Here is an 18,034-nt window from a genome sequence, read left to right as displayed (position 1 = left end):
ACACCTCTCTGAGTGACACAGCTACACATCTATCTGACCACCACCATGACGGACAACTGGCTTCAGTCTGACCGACCAACACAGTGTCTAGTCCTCTGGTCCTCTGTCCTCTGTACCCAGAAGGTGAGTGTGGAGTGGACAACCTTTGTGGCACCACGGTGCTGAGCAGTGCTTTGCAGGCTTTTTGTGGGCATAGATCGTTATAAAGCCAGCAGTTGATGGACAAAGATGTTCCTCAAACCAGACAACAGACTGAAGACTGAAGAAGACTGTTTTCGAATAAAAGAAAGCTTTACTGATATTTGTTTATTTATACAAATGTATTCAATATAAATTACAACATTGAATAGAAGTGGAATACTGAAAAGATTGGAAGATACAGTATTTCATTTCAGAATGTGGTGCATTGTTTTAGACTATATATGTACAGTATAATAGATTTGATTTGCAAACATTAATTACATGTCTCATTGGTTTGATTTGATTTATGATTTGATGCATGATCAATCATCGATTAATGATGACTTGCACTGGGATTTACATGGCACTTATCCTGTGAACTGAACGTCTGTCCCAATCAGCATGTAGTCCTGGAGACAGAAAAGCAACAGTAGTTTGTCAAATTTCGGACACACACTGGCTACAGTGTAAGATATATTGGACGTGAGAAGAGATGTAGGAAGATATGAGCTCTTAGATATCTGACTGTACCTTCAGGACTTGCAGTTGAGTGTTGACAAGGTTCATCTTTCCAATAGAGGGAAGGGGAAAACCCTTCTCTAGGTGAGCTATAAGATACAAACACATGGTTTTCCAGTGGCCAATCAGTGCAGAAACAATGAAAATAAATAAACATGGAAATAAAGCACTCACCATTGACCTTAGGTATCACAACCACTTTCAGAACCATCAGGAAGATGTTGTCAAGGGATTGAACCTGTTTGGTATAATTTCATTGTTTAGGTTCAGTGGTTCAGTGTTAGCAAGTTATATGCATGTCATAAGCTCTGAAAATATCATTCTTACCTGAAACTGTCCCACATAACTAGTTCCCAATGTCATCTCAATTCTGTGAAAAGCAGACAGTATTAATTTACTTTGGTCAGTGTTTGAAGGGCTTTTGTTCCCCTTTTGAACCAATCATACTCACTTGTTCAGAGTGATAGCCCCAGCCAGCTTCACCCCAGTCACGTTCAGTTGAGCGCTGACACTACCCTCCTGCAGAGATAGAGAAAGCTTGTAGAGTTAATTATCACTCTCACAGTCTAAGCTACAGTATTCTACTTCCTGAGTGACTGACAGACTGACTGACCATGTTGAGGACAAAGAGGGGAGAGAGCGTGGTGTTGGGCTGGATGGCGTAGGCCGTCACTGTGCCGCTGGCCTGGACTGTCACGTTGTTGGGCTCAAGAGAGATGGTGGGCTCCTTCACCGTCTTCACCAGCAGTTTCATCATCATTCCAGGAAAACGCTTCGCTATCTGAAACAACACACATAATCTTTCTTTAATCCTGAGAAGAATGTTAACTTTATCCTCTCTTAGATACAAACACAAAGTAAATGTGTTTGAACAAAAGGCTCATTTCCATCTCTGGATGGACACTAAAGCCAAACTAATTTCATAGATTTTTTATTCTAAACAAATGAAGTCATATCATATGGAGGTAGAATGGTGAAAGTGGGGTCTGGTGTATCACCTCTGGAATGAAGACTCCAAATGTTCCAGTGTTCAGACGGATGGGAGAGCTAGGCGGGATCTGTCAGGGGAAAACAGTTATGTTTAACCTCACCCCTGAGGCAGATGGGACTATGTTAAACCTCACTCCCTGTAGATGGGAATCAGATTCAGACTCACCATATCATCTGTGACATATAGGCTGAGAGCTCCAGCATTGTTGTACACAAAGCCTGCAGAGTTGGGGGTGAAGGAAGAGACCCCGATGTAGAGCATGTTGTTGTCCTGAGGAGGCAGGGAGAAGGGCGTGGGGGAGAACGGAGGCTCCTGGTGCTTAACAATGTTGTAGAACTCACCCTGCAGAGAGAGGGAGAGAGAGAGAGAGAGAGAGAGAGAGAGAGAGAGAGAGAGAGAAAGGAATACAGAGAGAGAGGAAGACAGACAGAGAGAGAGGGAGAATTGACATCTTGCCTTACTGAGCCCATATGTTTGTAGCGTTGAAAGGTAGATTGGGAGTCTGAAGTTTTTACCTTCAAGCTGAATTCCATGGAGGTCTTTGAAATGGTGGGTGATGTCACCATGGAATATTCAATTTCAGCATACTGGTCCACTTTGGCTAGAACTTCATGATGTCAGAAAATAAATATTTAGGATCCATTTAGTAGCCTATGAATAACACCGTAATTTGTCACTTTAATAACATAAAAAAATATAGATATTTATTTTACCAGGCAAGTCAGTTAAGAACAAATTCTTATTTTCAATGACAGCCTAGGAACAGTAGGTTAACTGCCTTGTTCAGGGGCAGAACAACAGATTTTTTTACCTTGGGGATTTAACCTTGCAACCCTTCGGTTACTAGTCCAACGCTCTAACCACTAGGCTACCTGCTGCCCCGAAATAACTCTACCTCAACATTGACACTGTACAGGTACTCTCCTGTATATAGTCTCTCTATTGTTATTTTACTGCTGCTCTTTAATTACTTGTTACTTTTATTTCTTATTCTTAACCGTATTTTTTAAAACTGCATTGTTGGTTAGGTTCACGTAAGTAAGCATTTCACTGTAAGGTCTACACCTGTTGTAGTTGGCGCATGTGACTAATAAAATTTGATTTGATTTGATTTATACAAATATGTTCATGAGGATAAGTGCTTAAAGGCCCAGTGCAGTGAAAATTATGTTTTTTCCTGTGTTTTGTATCATATTGTACAACAGTTGATGAAATAACACTGTAAAAGTATAAAAAAATGTATCAGTGTTATTTCCTGATAGTTTCTGGTTGAAAGTACAATCCACACAGGACCTTCTAATCATCAGGTTTGCATGGGCGGGAGTTTCGGCTTTCCATCGTGACATCGCCATGCGGAAAATTGGTTAACAGACCAATAACAAAGAGAGTTCCAAACCTCTCTGCCAATAACAGTTTGTTTTCAGTTTTCCCCTCCCACCTCAGACTACTCCCAGACAGTCCAAGCAAAATTCTTGCTTGAGAAATAATTGTTTTGCTAAAAAGCTATTTTTGATCATTTTAATATAAATATATTACAATAATGTACTTAATTGTTACCCAGAAATTATACGATATAAAACTGACTGCATTTGGCCTTTAAATCTTGTTTTACCATTGAAAGTTTTGAGGTGTTGGTTCATGTCAGTAATAGCATCAGCCACTAGGGGGCAGATCTGTAATATTGAACAGAGGGATTGTTATTGTCAAGTGAACCGAACAAGATTAATTTGAGTTTGTAGTCTGGCATTACACTGTCCCTCACCTGTTTCTGCAGAGCACTGCGCAGGGCCTTGTCAATGTAGGACTTGAAAAGATTGTAAAGCCAGCTGGAAAACAGGAACCAAAGCATTTGAGGAAACAAGTAAATCCACATTGCAATCATTTTTTAACATTGTTTGATGATTCCTAAATTGATAACATGTGTTCTCACAACGTTTTAAGTACAGCATAGTGTTAAGTGCCTCTATATCCTGTTAGGGCTAGGGGGCAGTATTGACACGGCTGGATAAAAAACGTACCCGATTTAATCTGGTTACTACTCCTGCCCAGTAACTAGAATATGCATGTAATTATTGGCTTTGGATAGAAAACACTCCAAAGGTTCTAAAACTGTTTGAATGGTGTCTGTGAGTATAACAGAACTCAAATGGCAGGTCAAAACCTGAGAATTCTGTACAGGAAGTATCCTGTTTGACCATTTCTTGGCCTTCTTTGCCATCTCTATCCATTACAAAGGATCTCTGCTGTTACGTGACACTTCCTACGGCTGCCATAGGCTCTCAAAAGGCGGCAAAAAGCTGAATCGTGGCTTTGCAGGCTCTGGCTGAAAAAAAGTAGCGCGTTTGGGTAGTGGCTGGTTACAGTACTGTGAGACTCAGGCGCTTGCCCGTGTGGACAGAATGCTTTGTTTTCTTTCCTCTGTTTACCTAAACGGAGATTCCCGGTCGGAATATTATCGCTTTTTTACGAGAAAAATGGCATAAAAATGGATTTTAAACAGCGGTTGACATGCTTCGAAGTACGGTAATGGAATATTTCGAATTTTTTTGTCACGAATTGCGCCACGCTCGTGACCCTTATTTACACTTCGGATAGTGTCTAGAACGCACGAACAAAACGCCGCTATTTGGATATAACGATGGATTATTTTGGACCAAACCAACATTTGTTATTGAAGTAGCAGTCCTGGGAGTGCATTCTGACGAAGACAACAAAGGTAATCAAACTTTTGTAATAGTAAATCGGAGTTTGGTCAGGGCTAAACTTGCTGGGTGTCTAAATGGCTAGCCGTGATGGCTGAGCTATCTACTGAGAATATTGCAAAATGTGCTTTCACCGAAAAGGTATTTTAAAATCGGACACCACGATTGCACAAAGGAGTTCTGTATCTATCATTCTTAAAATAATTGTTATGTTTTTTGTGAACGTTTATCGTGAGTAATTTAGTAAATTGTTAGTAAATTCCCCCGGAAGTTTGCGGGGGGGTATGCTAGTTCTGAACGTCACATGCTAATGTAAAAAGCTGGTTTTTGATATAAATATGAACTTGATTGAACAAAACATGCATGTATTGTATAACATAATGTCCTAGGTGTGTCATCTGATGAAGATCATCAAAGGTTAGTGCTGCATTTAGCTGTCTTCTGGGTTTTTGTGACATTATATGCTAGCTTGAAAAATGGGTGTCTGATTATTTCTGGCTGGGTACTCTGCTGACATAATCTAATGTTTTGCTTTCGTTGTAAAGCCTTTTTGAAATCGGACAGTGTGGTTAGATTAACGAGAGTCTTGTCTTTAAAATGCTGTAAAATAGTCATATGTTTGAAAAATTGAAGTAATAGCATTTCTAAGGTATTTGAAAATCGCGCCACGGGATTCAACTGGCTGTTGCGTAAGTGGGACGAATTCGTCCCACCTAGCCCAGAGAGGATATACTCCATTTACCTGGCCCCACCATGGAACTTGATGCTGGCTCTGCCCACGTTGGCCACACAGTTGACAGTGCTGACCATTGGCCTGCCAGTTTCATCACTCTTGATTGCAATATTGGCAGTGATGGTGAGTCCATTTACCGCCAGGTCGAAGGAGCCACGGTCTTGTCTAGATTGTTAACGAGAAAATAATGTTGTTTGAGTCCTTTGGGGTATGGATAGGCAGACCCAAGAGACAATTGTGCAGTGTTTTAGTCTTGTTCCATCCTGGTCCTGGGGATGCACTGGGTGTTCAGACCCTCCCTCATGAACTCACATGAACCTGAAGTATCGGACCCTCCAGTTCCCGTGCAGGTTGATGAAGGCATTAGTAATAGCCAGGCTGACTCCAGTACCTGGCACCAGTACCAATGCAGACTTGGGAAGTCCCAGATTCACTATTGTCATTCTGGAGGTTAGAACGCAGTACATAGTTGGTAGGATAAGGGCATGTTGTGAACACAACAGCATTTGTAAACACAGTTGATTATCATCAAATGATTACATGAGATAAGCAGACAATTAACAATGTGTTTGACTGCAATGTATTTTTTGGGGGAAAAGACATTGGATTTTCCCTCTTACCCTGTCAAACTGTACTTGACCTTCCCAACGTGAGGCACTTTCTCTGTTCCAGAGATATCTGGGACCTTAATGGTCTTAAGTTTCTGTTGCAGAGATGCCATCCCAATTTGTTTACCTGTGGACAGCACAGAGCAAAGCATTGAGGCAGAATGGGCTATGAGGAAAATAGTATATTTATTTGCCACATGATCATAATACACAGCCTCATCTTGATCTAAAACCATGCAATGTTATTGCCCCTGCCTCAAACATACCATATTCAATGCCCTTGTCTGTGAGTTTGACCTTTACTCCAGGGTTGGCAGCCAGAGTTAAGGGGATTAGAGCCAACAGAGCCAACAAACAGCATGGAGACATCTTGACTGCAGTCACCTGTAGGGAAGATGAACAAACAATAACATATCTACATTACAGTACAGGTGTATTGTTTATTGTCCAATGAATAGAATTGGGAACATTCATATCTTATGACTTTTAGGCTTCCGTTTTCATGGGAGGAACATTAAGGTTGAACAGTTTCTTGTGTAAATCCTTATTTTCCACTGTACTGATTTTCGCTCTAGACACGTGCACTGTTATCTCAACACTAATATTGACCTACGTTTGACTTGGTTTCTTTTGACCAATAATGAAACCATATTTTGCCACAATCTTATAACTGAGCAGGGGAATTTCTAGAATTGACAAATACTTCCTGTTTTGTTGCATGCAGCTTCCCTTATACCATCAACACTTTGTGACACAAAGTCCCATATTTTAAATCATTTTACGGAGCAGTGGCACCTTCTTGGGTTCACAGACATGTGACTGGTGTGTTTGTCAAGGAACTCTGTATCCAGTGATAGAAAAAGTACCCCATTGTCATACTTGAGTAAAGTATAGATACCTTAATAGAAAATGACTGAAGTAAAAGTGAAAGTCACCCAGTAAAATACTACCGGAGTAAAAGTCTAAAAGTATTTGGGTTTAAATGTCACGTCCTGACCAGTAAAAGGGGTTATTTCTTATTGTAGTTTGGCCAGGGTGTGGCAGGGGGTGTTTGTTTTGTGTGTTTCGGGGTTTTTGGTGTATGTTCTATGTTTTCTATTTCTATGTGGGTTTTTCTATTTCTATGTTAGCTTTGGGAACGGCCTCCAATTAGAAGCAGCTGGTTGTCGTTGCTTCTAATTGGAGGCCATATTTAAGTGGGTTTATTTTCTCTTGTGTTTGTGGGTAGTTTGTGGGTAGTTGGTAGAACATAAACCAAAAAACCCGAACCACACAAAACAAACACCCCCTGCCACGCCCTGACCAAACTACAATAACAAATAACCCATTTTACTGGTCAGGACGTGACAGGGGTAGGTACACTGTATCTATAGAAAGTTAGTTATTTGTTGATTGCTTCCCCATTGGAATCAGTTTTCTGTGTTTTTTTTACCTCTCTTGAGCAAATGGAGAATGTTGAAGAAAGTTTAAAACCGCAAATCATATAAACAGTATCTCAACTACCCAGGGACAAAGATAGCACTTTTGACATACTGTATAATTTCCACACTGTATGTCCATGTCAACCCACCATCTAGCCTGCTTACTTAGTGGAGATTGAGGAGTGACAGCTTTCATAAAATTACCCTACAATACATTTTCCCCGAATACCGGCAAAACATTCCCACACTCAGTATGTACACATTAGCACAAATGATAACATGGGGTTCTCACCTAAACCTGACACACTTCTGTAAAAGAGAGATCACTTTTAAATTGACAGAGAGAAACAGGCCAGTCTATTTTGTATGTACGACTCTGTAGTTACCTACCTCATGCACTGGTAAGAAAGTGGATTCTTTTCTGTTGTTGTCGCTCCCTGGCTGGCGGCAGGGCAGAGTGAAAGGAGAAGAGATTCACATGGCCTTTCATTCACTTCTCTGAACCAGGAAGAGCTGCTTGCAAAATGGGCTCACTGATACTTGGCTACCCATTCTGTAAATAACGCAGAGAGCATGGAGCAAACATTATGCAAAGAAGATCAATCTAAGCTATTCCCTTAGTTATGTCTGCAAATCTAATAGATTCGTATTTTCAGACTTCCATTCATACCATTCAGAGAAGGATTTGTTCAGGACATACAGTAAAGAGAAAGGAAACAATGGCATGTTTATGAGTGCCATTGAGAACTAGGTCACAAGGTTTGATACAAATCCAACCAATAATTGCAGTAATAAAGTAATGTCTTGTAGAGTGTATCATTCGGTCATAGGCTCTTATCAAGAACTTAAGAATTACTGTGGTCTGGCTTCTTCAAGCCAAACTTGTCCTGAGGAGGCAGGGAGAAGGGCGTGGGAGAGAACAGAGGCTCCTGGTGCTTCCCAATGCTGTAGAACTCACCCTGCAGAGAGAGAGAGAGAGAGAGAGAGAGAGACAGAGAGAGACAGAGAGAGACAGAGAGAGAGAGAGAGAGAGAGAGAGAGAGAGAGAGAGAGACAGACAGACAGACAGACAGACAGACAGACAGACAGACAGACAGACAGACAGACAGACAGACAGACAGACAGACAGACAGACAGACAGACAGACAGACAGACAGACAGACAGACAGACAGACAGACAGACAGACAGACAGACAGACAGACAGACAGACGTGGAACGAGGGAGAGAGAGGTTTTACTTCTAGCCTCTTGCCTTAGTGACTCCAACTCTGAAATGAGGATAGATTATGAGTCAGAAATCTGGAGTTCACACCTTCAAAATGTGATATTCAATTTCAGCATCCTTGTCCTCTTTGGCTAGAATTTCAAGATGGCAGAAAATATGAAATATTTTAGATCCATTTAGTAGCCTATGAATAACACAATAATAATCACATATGTTCATTAAGTTAAATTCTGTAAGTCTTGTTTTACCATTGAGAGTTTTGAGGTGTGGGTTCATGTCAGTAATAGCATCAGCCACCAGGAGGCAGATCTGTAAAAATGAACAGAGGGATTGTTATTGTCACGAGACAGAACGAGATTAACCTGATGAGTTTGTAGTCTGGCATTACGCTGTCCCTCACCTGTTTCTGCAGAGCACTGTGCAGGGACTTGTCAATGTAGGATGTCAAAAGATTGTCCAGCCTGCTGGAAAACAGAAACCAAGCATTTGAGGAAACATATAACACAATAAATCCACATTGCAATCATTTTATGACATTGTGGTTTGATTAAGTCAGTAACATGCGTTCTGAAAAAGTTTTAAGTGCACCATAGTGTTTAGTTCAGACACATGTCTATACTCCATTTACCTGGCCCCACCATGGAACTTGATGCTGGTGCTGCCCACGTTGGCCACACAGTTGACAGTGCTGACCGTTGGCCTACCAGTCTTATCCCTCTTGAGTGCAATACTGGCAGTGATGGTGAGTCCATTTACCATCACGGTCTTTTCTGTAATGTCACACAGAAAGTAAGAAATGTTGATTGAGCCCCTTGGAGTGTGGATAGACCCAAGAGGAAATTGTACAGTGTTTTAAATGGCTAGTGTGCTACTCTAAATGGCTAGTGCGCCTGCACAACCCAGAGGTTCCCTAGAACCAGGGCAGAAGAACACTCATGCACTCACATGAACCTGAAGTATCGGACCCTCCAGTTCCCGTGCAGGTTGATGAAGGCATTAGTAATAGCCAGGCTGACTCCAGTACCTGGCACCAGTACCAAAGCAGACTTGGGAAGTCCCAGATTCACTATTGTCATTCTGGAGGATAGAACACAGTACATAGTTGGTAGGATAGGGGCGTGTTGTGAACACTATAGCATTTGTAAGAACAGTTGATTATCAATGAGATATGCAGACAATGTATTTGACCGCAATATATTTGAAAAGGATACTTTCAATGTGTTCCCTTACCCTGTCATGCTGTACTTGACCTTGCCAATGGTCACATTCTATTTTCTCCAGAGAGATCTGGGACCTTCATGGTCATTCTGCTGCAGAGATGCCATCCCAATCTGTTCCCCTGTGAATGGGACAGAGCAAAGCATTGAGGCAGTATGGGCTGTGAGGAGTACAGTGTACAGTGCCTAGTCTTCACATTGTGCTGCCTTAAAGAAGGCAAAGTAAAAAAAGCTATATTTAAACCTTGTATATGTTTTTTTAAGCAGATTTAAGTCAGGACTGAGACTGGACCACTCAGGAACACCTAGCATTTCTTGGAAAGCCATTCTTGTGTGTCTGGCATTAAAATGTGTGTTTGTAACTTACCAGGGCTTTGCTCCTTTCATATTTATTTTGATCTTAACAAACTCCCCAGTCCCTGCTGGTGACAAGCATACCCATAACATGATGCTGCCATCACAATATTTGAAAATACAGAGTATCAACAACAACATTCTCATCAACATTCTCTCCACATCACTGGCTGCCAACCCTGGAGTCAAGGTCAAACTCATGGACATATGGTACATGTATTAGAAAAAATCTACAAGTCTGTAGTTACCTATGAACTGGTAAGAAAGTGGCAAAGAGATGCACATGGCCTTTTATTCACTTCTTTGAACCAGGAAGAGCTGCTTGAGAAATGGACTCACTGAGACTACCTATTCTGTAGGTAACAGAGAGAGCATGGAGCAAACATTGTGCAAAGAAGGGCAATCTAGTCAATTCCATGAAAGGATGGCCCAAAGATATTTATCCTGTTTTTGATCTTCCTGAAATGAAATCCGTAAAAAAGTCCTTTGGGGGAAGGATGTTTTGCATACCTTTGAAATCTGTATCCAATTCTTTACATTTTTATAAAAAGTTGTGAAATGTGTGACATTTTTTCCTTCTTTTAGACACTACAACGATGATTCTGTAGATGCTAAAAAAACATCTGAACCCATACAGTGTATTCTGAAACACGAGTAGTGTTTAGATTAAGAATGCATTTTATTTACATTAATGTATTGATTCTTGATTACAAATATAATCTAAATATCTCAAAAGTACCCTTTGAGTTTGTTCATTTTTAGACATATTGTTTTAAAGGTATAATAGGTAAGATCATTCAAGTAGCTCTAAATGGCTTTAATAAAGTGGCGAGGATCAGAGAATAAAATGCTATGAAGACTAGATGGTAACGTCCAACCACAGTCTGGCCCAAGGATGTGTATATACCCTAAAATACTGACAGGGTTTTGAAGCCACTGCACAGCCATTTTTGTACTTCTCCACTATTGTAAAAAATATTTTGGAAGCCAATGCATTTATTACTGTCTACATTCGTTTTTGCCAAGTATATTCTATTACAGACACCTTAATGCAAACTTTGAAATTATACTATGTGAACTGAACATAGAAATATAAAGTTAAATAAAATATATTTTTTTAAATCCTTAAAGATTGTTTGGAGAGAGTACTAATGTTAATGTCGCCACTACAACAAAGAAATACTTAAATACATGGAATTTTGTCCTTGAAAGCATTGATTGAAATACTGTAGAATTAAATTAATTTCTATGGAGGACTGCTCCTCCTGATGAGTACCAATATGGCGGCCGGTGGCTTCAAAGCCTCTCATTGGCCAATACATAGCATCAGCAGATAAAAAGTAATTACTTGGTGCAAAAACACGCTTATAAGTAGCCTAGCAACATTCAAATCCACACTGATTGGTCAGTGAGTTTCTTCCAAGCGATTCCAAGTCGAAACCACGCCCCAAAGCGTTTTGAGAGCATATTATCAAGCTTAACTAGCTAACTATTATAGCTAGCTAAGAGATTTGGAAACGTTGTCTTACCTCACGGTACCGGGTTTGAAGAATCTATCGCTGTATCGTTTGCAGCATCCATGCTTGCTAAAATCAAGTTTTTCAAGCAAGCTTTGCAAGACAGTATTTCTAAAATCAAGTTATGTAAACCAGTAATCAACAGTTACCACTCGTGAATTATGCTTGTACTTAATCCAGTAATAATGGGCCAAATTTAAAGCTAAAACATCTTTTACTTTTAAACAATGTCAATAACTTCAGACATTTTAGCCTGTCTTTGCGCCTGGATGAGGCTCTTCAACTATCCAATCAACGCTTACACGCTGCTTTGGGGCATGGTTTTACATTTACATTACATTTTAGTCATTTAGCAGACGCTCTTATCCAGAGCGACTTACAGTAGTGAATGCATACATTTCATACAATTTCATACATTTTTTTTTTTCTGTGCTGGCCCCCCGTGGGAATCGAACCCACAACCCTGGTGTTGCAAACACCATGCTCTACCAACTGAGCTTGGAAGAATCTCGCTGACCAATTAGTGCAGCTTTGAATGTTGCTAGGTTAGTTGTGGGCGGGGTTTTGCATCAGGTAGGATGCATCCAGGGTTTATATACGTCATTGGTCTGGCCTTTGTGGCCACAGCTGAAATTCCATTGGCCGTGTACGATTTCGCGGGAAATTCGGCCTGTGCGCTCTTAGAGGGATACATACAGAGGCATGGCCACTTGCCTTTCGTGAGGAACCCAGTCACCTCACATCAAACATGGAGGACATTACGGAGTGAACACAAAAAGTTTAACCTAGGACTATACCTTATCACGGCGTGATGTTTCACTGCTGTCATGTCTGTCGTACCGGGGTATGGATGTACAAATCCCTCAGTCTACCATTCAAATTATCCCCAAGGTTGCGTTGTTAAATCACATTCATTCTCTTAAACTAAATACCAGGACTGTTTTCTTATTTGCTGGGAATTTGGTTAATATCGTAATCAGCCAACTGCATACCCCTTAAAAACTGACATTTTAGTTTACTGGTGTGCTATTAGCATGCAAACACTCATTAAGACAGACTGGTAGCATAGTTAGCAATCTCTAGCATTCACTGGTTTAAGTATTTTTTTGACTTGAGTGTAATGGAGTTCACTGGTGACTATGACATGAATACATATTAATTCACAACATTTGGATGGGAGATATAATCTGGTTAACACTATGTGTGTTATTGCTTGAAATTAGGGCAAGTTGAACTGCTTTGAATGGGGAAAAATTGATGCTTACCCCACTTTCTTGATTTTAGTTATGAACCCCATTTGGCAGTGATAAGCTATGTATAAAATGGGTCATACAGTGAGGGAAAAAAGTATTTGATCCCCTGCTGATTTTGTACGTTTGCCCACTGACAAAGAAATGATCAGTCTATAATTTTTATGGTAGGTTTATTTGAACAGTGAGAGACAGAATAACAACAAATAAATCCAGAAAAATGCATGTCAAAAATGTTATAAATTGATTTGCATTTTAATGAGGGAAATAAGTATTTGACCCCTCTGCAAAACATAACTTAGTACTTGGTGGCAAAACCCTTGTTGGCAATCACATAGGTCAGACGTTTCTTGTAGTTGGCCACCAGGTTTGCACACATCTCAGGAGGGATTTTGTCCCACTCCTCTTTGCAGATCTTCTCCAAGTCATTAAAGTTTCGAGGCTGACGTTTGGCAACTCGAACCTTCAGCTCCCTCCACAGATTTTCTATGGGATTAAGGTCTGGAGACTGGCTAGGCCACTCCAGGACCTTAATGTGCTTCTTCTTGAGCCACTCCTTTGTTGCCTTGGCCGTGTGTTTTGGGTCATTATCATGCTGGAATACCCTTCCACGACCCATTTTCAATGCCCTGGCTGAGAGAAGGAGGTTCTCACCCAGGATTTGACGGTACATGGCCCCGTCCATCGTTCCTTTGATGCGGTGAAGTTGTCCTGTCCCCTTAGCAGAAAAACACCCCCAAAGCATAATGTTTCCACCTCCATGTTTGACGGTGGGGATGGTGTTCTTGGAGTCATAGGCAGCATTCCTCCTCCTCCAAACACGGCGAGTTGAGTTGCCAAAGAGAGTTGAGTTGCCAAAGAGCTCCATTTTGGTCTCATCTGACCACAACACTTTCACCCAGTTGTCCTCTGAATCATTCAGATGTTCATTGGCAAACTTCAGACGGGCATATATATGTGCTTTCTTGAGCAGGGGGACCTTGCGGGCGCTGCAGGATTTCAGTCCTTCATGGAGTAGTGTGTTACCAATTGTTGTCCTGGTGACTATGGTCCCAGCTGCCTTGAGATCATTGACAAGATCCCCCCGTGTAGTTCTGGGCTGATTCCTCACCGTTCTCATGATCATTGCAACTCCACGAGGTGAGATCTTGCATGGAGCCCCATGCTGGGGGAGATTGACAGTTCTTTTGTGTTTCTTCCATTTGCGAATGATCGCACCAACTGTTGTCACCTTCTCATCAAGCTGCTTGGCGATGGTCTTGTAGCCCATTCCAGCCTTGTGTAGGTCTACAATTTTGTCCCTGACATCCTTGGAGAGCTCTTTGGTCTTGGCCATGGTGGAGAGTTTGGAATCTGATTGATTGATTGCTTCTGTGGACAGGTGTCTTTTATACAGGTAACAAACTGAGATTAGGAGCACTCCCTTTAAGAGTATGCTCCTAATCTCAGCTCATTACCTGTATAAAAGACACCTGGGAGCCATAAATCTTTCTGATTGAGAGGGGGTCAAATACTTATTTCCCTCATTAAAATGCAAATCAATTTATAACATTTTTGACATGTGTTTTTCTGGATTTTTTTGTTGTTATTCTGTCTCTCACTGTTCAAATAAACCTACCATTAAAATTATAGACGGATCATTTCTTTGTCAGTGGGCAAACGTACAAAATCAGCAGGGGATCAAATACTTTTTTCTCTCACTGTATCTTTAGATAAAAAGTCAAAAAGGCTACTTTTTAAGATATTTATGTTTCTATTTTTTATGTATATCAATTGTATTCTTAATCTAAATACTATACACATTTTTCAGAACACACTGCAAGGTATCGTTCTAGTTTATTAAAGGGGCAATCAGTAGTTGAAGCAATAACAAAGTGAGTCCCTGCCCCTGTTTAGGTAAAAAGCTGAGGGACAGGGCTGGAGAAATGCAACCACTCCCAATGTCATAGACAGAGCTATCAAAATTATCGTTTTAGCCATGTTTTGAGCCTATATAGTGTATGTTTACATTAACTGTTTACAAACATTGGAGTAAAACAAGCTTATATTTTGGGTTCTGGTGGGGTGCAACAGTTGAACTAAGCTCATGAGGCATTTATAAGTTATATTCTGCAAGAATCAATGAGTACATATCACAAGTCTAAAATGGATGTAGTAACTGCAGATTGTCCCTTTAAAGAAGTCCAAAATTTCACAAATGTAACAACTTTAATCAGTTATTTCTTAATAATTATTTTGGATACTTGGGAAACAATATAACTATTAGGTCTATGTGCTATGCTTTAGCCTAAAAGATAATAGAAAGAGTGATTTGTGAATATTGATCCTGACTTTCTTGTTAATTCACTGATGTGTCCACCGGGTACATCAGCACATTTAATGATTGGGGTTCTTGATGACAATGGTAACAATACGTACTGTAAGATATTATTTCAGATGATCAGGCTTTAATTAGATGTAAATATCATACTAAACAAACATCATGATGTCTGCATAACTTTCATTGTAGTGCCTGACGCTGATGAATATCTAAGTAATTCATTACAAAGTCAAATTGAGCCAGGGGAAACCAAGGGCATTGCACTCATAAGAAACAGGATGCTTTCAAACGGCTCGGCAGGCCTGTAATGTGATGGCACAACTCCCTGTGGTCAGACTAGGGTGGAATTCATTCATCTCTACAGAGTAGCCTCAAGGATGTCCCTCTATAGCTAAAATGTTAAGCGTTTTAGTCTAAACTAATGGGTAAGCAGTACTTCCCAACCCTCTCTTTGGGGGACCAAAAGATGTTTCACATATTTTTGGTAGCCCTGAATTGGCGCATCTGGTGGTCCCTGAGGAAAATGTTGGGAAACTCTGCTTGTAGCTCAGTTGGCAGAGCAGGTGTGTCAAACTCATTCCATGGAGGGCCTAGTGTCTGCAGGTTTTGTTTTTTCCTTTCAATTAAGCCCTTGACAACCATGTATCGGGTTCCTTACTAATTAGTGCCTTTAATTCATCAATCAAGTACAAGGGAGAAGCCGAAAAACAGGGGCAAAAATCTGATATCAACTTTGGAAGGGACAATTGCATTAAATTTTCTCAAGAGCAATTCCTGAGGGGGACACCAAAAGTAGTGCTGTAACACATAGCCTATATGGTAAATGTATATTGAGGAACCAAAGAAATAAGGTGTTTGCCGTACTCCTAACTACCGGTACCCAAAACTACACAACTAATCACAACAGCAGTACCATTGCCTTTAACAAATCTTATTTCAGTCACCAGTTTAAGTTGAGAGTGGGGGTATCCATGGCATTTTCCAATTATGTTCCTATTTTACAAGTAAAAAAAATGGAGAACCTTTCATAATGTTGCCAAACAAAGACTCAACAAACTTACCTGAGACTCCCTGTCTCTGCCAGTCTGTCCCTGCATATCTGTCCCCAACTCTGCTGTCTGTGTGCCATCTGTTGCCTGCTCTGCCTAATGACATCATTGTGAAACATTTCCATTAGAATTTCATTTCTTTCTTATGAACATTTTATCAACTAGTCTTTGAGATATTAGGCTACTAGGGTTCTTACTTTGCGTTTTGGTGTACTGAAAAATACTCTGATGTCCGTCTTTTATTTTTCTGCCATTTTTCTACCTGGCTGGCTGGCTGGCTACACACACACACAGTGTGTAGGTTATTTACAGTAGGAGACGGGCTTCTATCATCTTATCTTTTATCATTCTATTTGGGCTTCGATCTAAAAGGTAGCTAGCAAATGTGAAACGGATTAAAATGACAAGAGTTGACAGCTGTATGAGTTCACCATTTACACAACATATGCTGCAACCTTTTGTAATTTTAATAGTTTGTTTCATATTGGCTGGCTTCCATCAATAGCTGAATCTGCAAAGCTAGCAAGCACCAATTCAGTTTCAGTGGTGTTTGCTATAATCTTTGCTACCCGGGTTAAATAAAGGTGAAATAAAATAAATAAATAAAAGTTCCCTTGCGACAATTTAGCTTTTGCAACGAGACCATTAAATATATTTAAGACAATGGTAGAAGAGAGTGTAGTTCTGTTCAGTTTGGACTTCAGTTTATCGCTAACCTTATCGCAGGGACTTTAAAGCACTAACTTACATCATCTGCATGCTGATCTTGGAATAAATTGACGATAGCAAAGATTCCATCTTTGACGAGGCCACATAAATGGAATAGGTACTAGCTAGCTTAATAGTTAATATTTGCGCGCTAGCTCTGCATATTCAGCTCGTGTGTGTGCGCGATTGACTGGATTAACCTCACTTCAGTTATGTTCATTGAGTGCCTTTCAGACAGTAGATACGACCCCTCTGTTACCTTGCCAACTAAGGAACTGGCAGTGGATCAAAACATTGTGAGGCAAAGGGTGGGGGGGGTCGCAATCTTTTGAAACTTAAAAACGCGCTATTAAGTGTCTATAATCAGCACAATTGCTTTCATTGCGTATTATTAATATTATTTAAATTACATAGTTATGTTTCAGTGATATATTGGGGGGGACAAATCATATTTTTCCAAGGATGGGGGGGTCGTGTCCCCCCCGTCCCCCCCCGGGATCTCCGCCCCTGCCGAAAACCTGCAGACACTCCACCCTCCGTGGAATGAGTTTGACACGTGTGGTAGAGCATGGCTGTTGCAACGCCAGGACAGTGGGCATGACTGTAGGTTGCTTTGAATTAAAACGTCTCCTAAATGACATATACTGTATACATGTACAGTATATACAGGTTACTGCCAAAATTAAGAAAACACCAACATAAAGTGTCTTAATAGTGGTTTGGGCCACCATGAGCCACCAGAACAGCTTCAATGCACCTTGGCATTGATTCTACAAATGTCTGGAACTCTACTGGAGGGATGTGACACCATTCTTCCACGAGAAATTCCATAATTTTATGTTTTGTTGATGGTGGTGGAAAACGCTGTCTCAGGTGCTGCTAGAGAATCTTTCAAGAGTTCAATTGGGATGAGATCTGGTGACTGAGACACCCATGGCATATCGTGAAACATATCGGGAAACACCCATGGCGTATCGTGAAACATATCGGGAAACACCCATGGCATATCGTGAAACATATCGGGAGACACCCATGGCATATCGTGAAACACCAGCAAGTTGAGCAGTCTTCGTCACTGAAGCATGATGGGATGTTAATTCCAAACCTGTGTGGAAGCACCTGGTTTCAATACACTTTGTATCCCTCATTTACTCGTGTTTCCTTTATTTTGCCAGTTAACTGTTTATTGTATAGGTAAGTGGACATCCTGAGAATTAGAACTTGTTCTTTAGTTCAGTTA

General features: G+C 40.6%; 1 protein-coding gene across 1 annotated transcript; it reads right to left on the bottom strand.

Annotated features, from left to right (window-relative positions):
• Positions 1–272: 272 nt before the first annotated feature.
• Positions 273–7,849, bottom strand: LOC106565723 (bactericidal permeability-increasing protein). Its single transcript, XM_014133138.3, has 16 exons — positions 7,545–7,849; positions 6,000–6,117; positions 5,746–5,860; positions 5,438–5,569; positions 5,135–5,290; positions 3,453–3,516; positions 3,303–3,363; positions 2,206–2,297; positions 1,856–2,032; positions 1,698–1,757; positions 1,313–1,480; positions 1,151–1,218; positions 1,027–1,069; positions 874–937; positions 712–788; positions 273–590 (listed from the first exon to the last, which is right to left on the bottom strand). The coding sequence occupies exons 2-16, from the start codon at positions 6,100–6,102 to the stop codon at positions 549–551; spliced, it is 1,422 nt and encodes a 473-aa protein (XP_013988613.2). The 5' UTR covers positions 6,103–6,117; positions 7,545–7,849; the 3' UTR covers positions 273–548.
• Between the last annotated feature and the right edge of the window lie 10,185 nt (positions 7,850–18,034).

The sequence above is a fragment of the Salmo salar genome, chromosome 12, assembly GCF_965601325.2.
Source record: "Salmo salar chromosome 12, fSalSal1, whole genome shotgun sequence".
Taxonomy (NCBI): Eukaryota; Metazoa; Chordata; class Actinopteri; order Salmoniformes; family Salmonidae; genus Salmo; species Salmo salar.
This window is presented reverse-complemented; position numbering and strand designations above follow the sequence as displayed.